This window comes from Eriocheir sinensis, unplaced genomic scaffold, assembly GCF_024679095.1.
Source record: "Eriocheir sinensis breed Jianghai 21 unplaced genomic scaffold, ASM2467909v1 Scaffold1269, whole genome shotgun sequence".
NCBI classification, from domain to species: Eukaryota; Metazoa; Arthropoda; class Malacostraca; order Decapoda; family Varunidae; genus Eriocheir; species Eriocheir sinensis.
In genome coordinates, this window is record NW_026110594.1 from 24,358 (window position 1) to 26,444 (window position 2,087).

Genomic DNA, 2,087 nt, shown 5'->3' on the forward strand with positions numbered 1-2,087 from the left:
TACCCCCTTCATCTCACCCGCAGCCCCGCCCCACCCGTCCAGCCCCGCTCAGCCGAGAGCGAGTTCATGCGGCTGTGCCGCCACTCCGTTTCAGCGCGGTTTTGTAGTTCCACACTTTTTACACTCAGTGCATCATATATACATTTTATTTACACTATATACCTGACATACAGTCTCTTCTCGTAAAAAAAACACAGTAATTCATATATACACTTTATTTACACTATATACATGACATGCAGAGTCTTTTCTCTGAAAAAAAAAAAACACTTGTTGCTTCACATATACACTTTATGTACACTTTATACATGACATACAGAGTCTTTTCTCTCTGTTTTTTTAAAGCTAACACACACACACACACACTTTTATATATATATATATATATATATATATATATATATATATATATATATATATATATATATATATATATATATATATATATATATATATATATATATATATATATATAATTATTGACACAGTTATTTATGTACACAATATTTACAGTTCACACGCAAGTATTTTGCACTTAGAAGTTCAACTTTGTGTGGTAGTCCTCGAAGCAGGGGGTGATGCACAGCCCTACGTCGCAGTGTCTGCAGTAGTAGCGGGTGTCAGAGCGCTTTCTTGGGGCCCGTGTCGTGTGGCTGCAGACGTGGCACCTTCGGTAGGGTTTGGGCTTCAACTCGGTTGGGGGGATGAGGGCGATGAAGTGTCGCTCATTGAGTCTGGCCCTCGTTGGGTCTTGTATCCTGCCGAAGGGCGCTCGTTGAATGGGCTGCCTTTTGAAGTCAATGATGAGCTCCCTTGCCAGCTCAGTACAAAACTCCTCACGATGCTCTACTTTGCCCGTCAGTTCCTTGTACACGATGTTGCTGTTGTACAGAACCAGGTCGAGGAGGTGGAAGAAAAACTTTTTATGCCACCTCATGGTCTTTCGTGCACACTCAGCTGATGCAACGACCTGGTCCTTCTTGTCCACAAGCCGCATATTGACGTTGTAGTCATTGATGGCTTGTGGTTTCTGCAGACGTATGCCGGTACCACGCTGACGTCGTCGGGCTAGTTCCTGGACAGGTTCATGGACCGTGGAGAGGACATTTACCTCCTTGTTGTCCATCCACGACAGGAGGAGCATGCCGTTAGCGTGCTTGTAAATTTTGCTGTCTGCCTCTCTCGCGGATGGCAAGGGCGGCAGGTGCTTCCTGTTCCTCCTGACGGTGCCGCATGAGTCAGTGTTGACGCTGCCAAGGTATGCACACAAGCTGGGGCTCGTGTACCAGTTATCGGTGTACAAGATGCGGCCCTCGTTCAGGTACGGCTTCATCAAAGTGCACACCACAGCACCAGCTTTTAGGATGTCGGCAGGGGCAGGCTCGAGCTCTGTCTTGCTGCCCATGTACAACAGCACATCCTGGACATAGCCAGACTTGCAGTCACACATGACGAAAGTTTTCAACCCATAACGGTGACGCTTGCTGGGTATGTATTGGCAGATGCCAATATTGCCCCTCCACAGGCACAGACTCTCATCAATCACCAACTTCTGGTGGGGATTGAAACCTTGCTGGATCTTCTCCCTCAGGTAGTCGCTCACAGGTCTTATTCGTTCCATGGGGTCTTTATCCGCCTTCGGCTTGTCCTGGTTGCAGGTGTGGGAAAGCAGGCTGTCGATGAAGTGCAAGTTGCCGAGGATTGCCTGGAACCTGTTGCGCCCCATGACACGATTGAAGCCTGGGGTGGCGGTGAGAGGGTCTGTGGACCAGTACTTGTGGATGGAGTTTTTTTTTATTGTCCCCATTAGGATGACTATGGCCAGGAAAACGTACAGCTCGTCAGGGGTAACTGGAGCGAAGCTTGTAGAGAGAGTGGTGGTCAACCTTGCCACCCTTTCGATACCCATTATATCTGTTGGTGGCAGTGCACACGAGCTGGGCAAGAGTATCAGTGAAAAATTGCCGGAAAATATAGCTTCGGCAATTTTCTTGATTCGGTGGCAAGGAAAACATGGGGCCTGGCTGGTTTGCTGGCGTGAAGTTGTAACGCCGAGGGTGGTACCCAACAACGTCGTCCCAGGTCCA

The 2,087-nt window shown here is 47.8% G+C and overlaps 1 protein-coding gene across 1 annotated transcript; it reads right to left on the reverse strand.

Annotated features, from left to right (window-relative positions):
* Positions 1–535: 535 nt before the first annotated feature.
* Positions 536–1,726, reverse strand: LOC126989685 (piggyBac transposable element-derived protein 4-like). Its single transcript, XM_050848291.1, has one exon. The coding sequence runs from the start codon at positions 1,724–1,726 to the stop codon at positions 536–538; it is 1,191 nt and encodes a 396-aa protein (XP_050704248.1).
* Between the last annotated feature and the right edge of the window lie 361 nt (positions 1,727–2,087).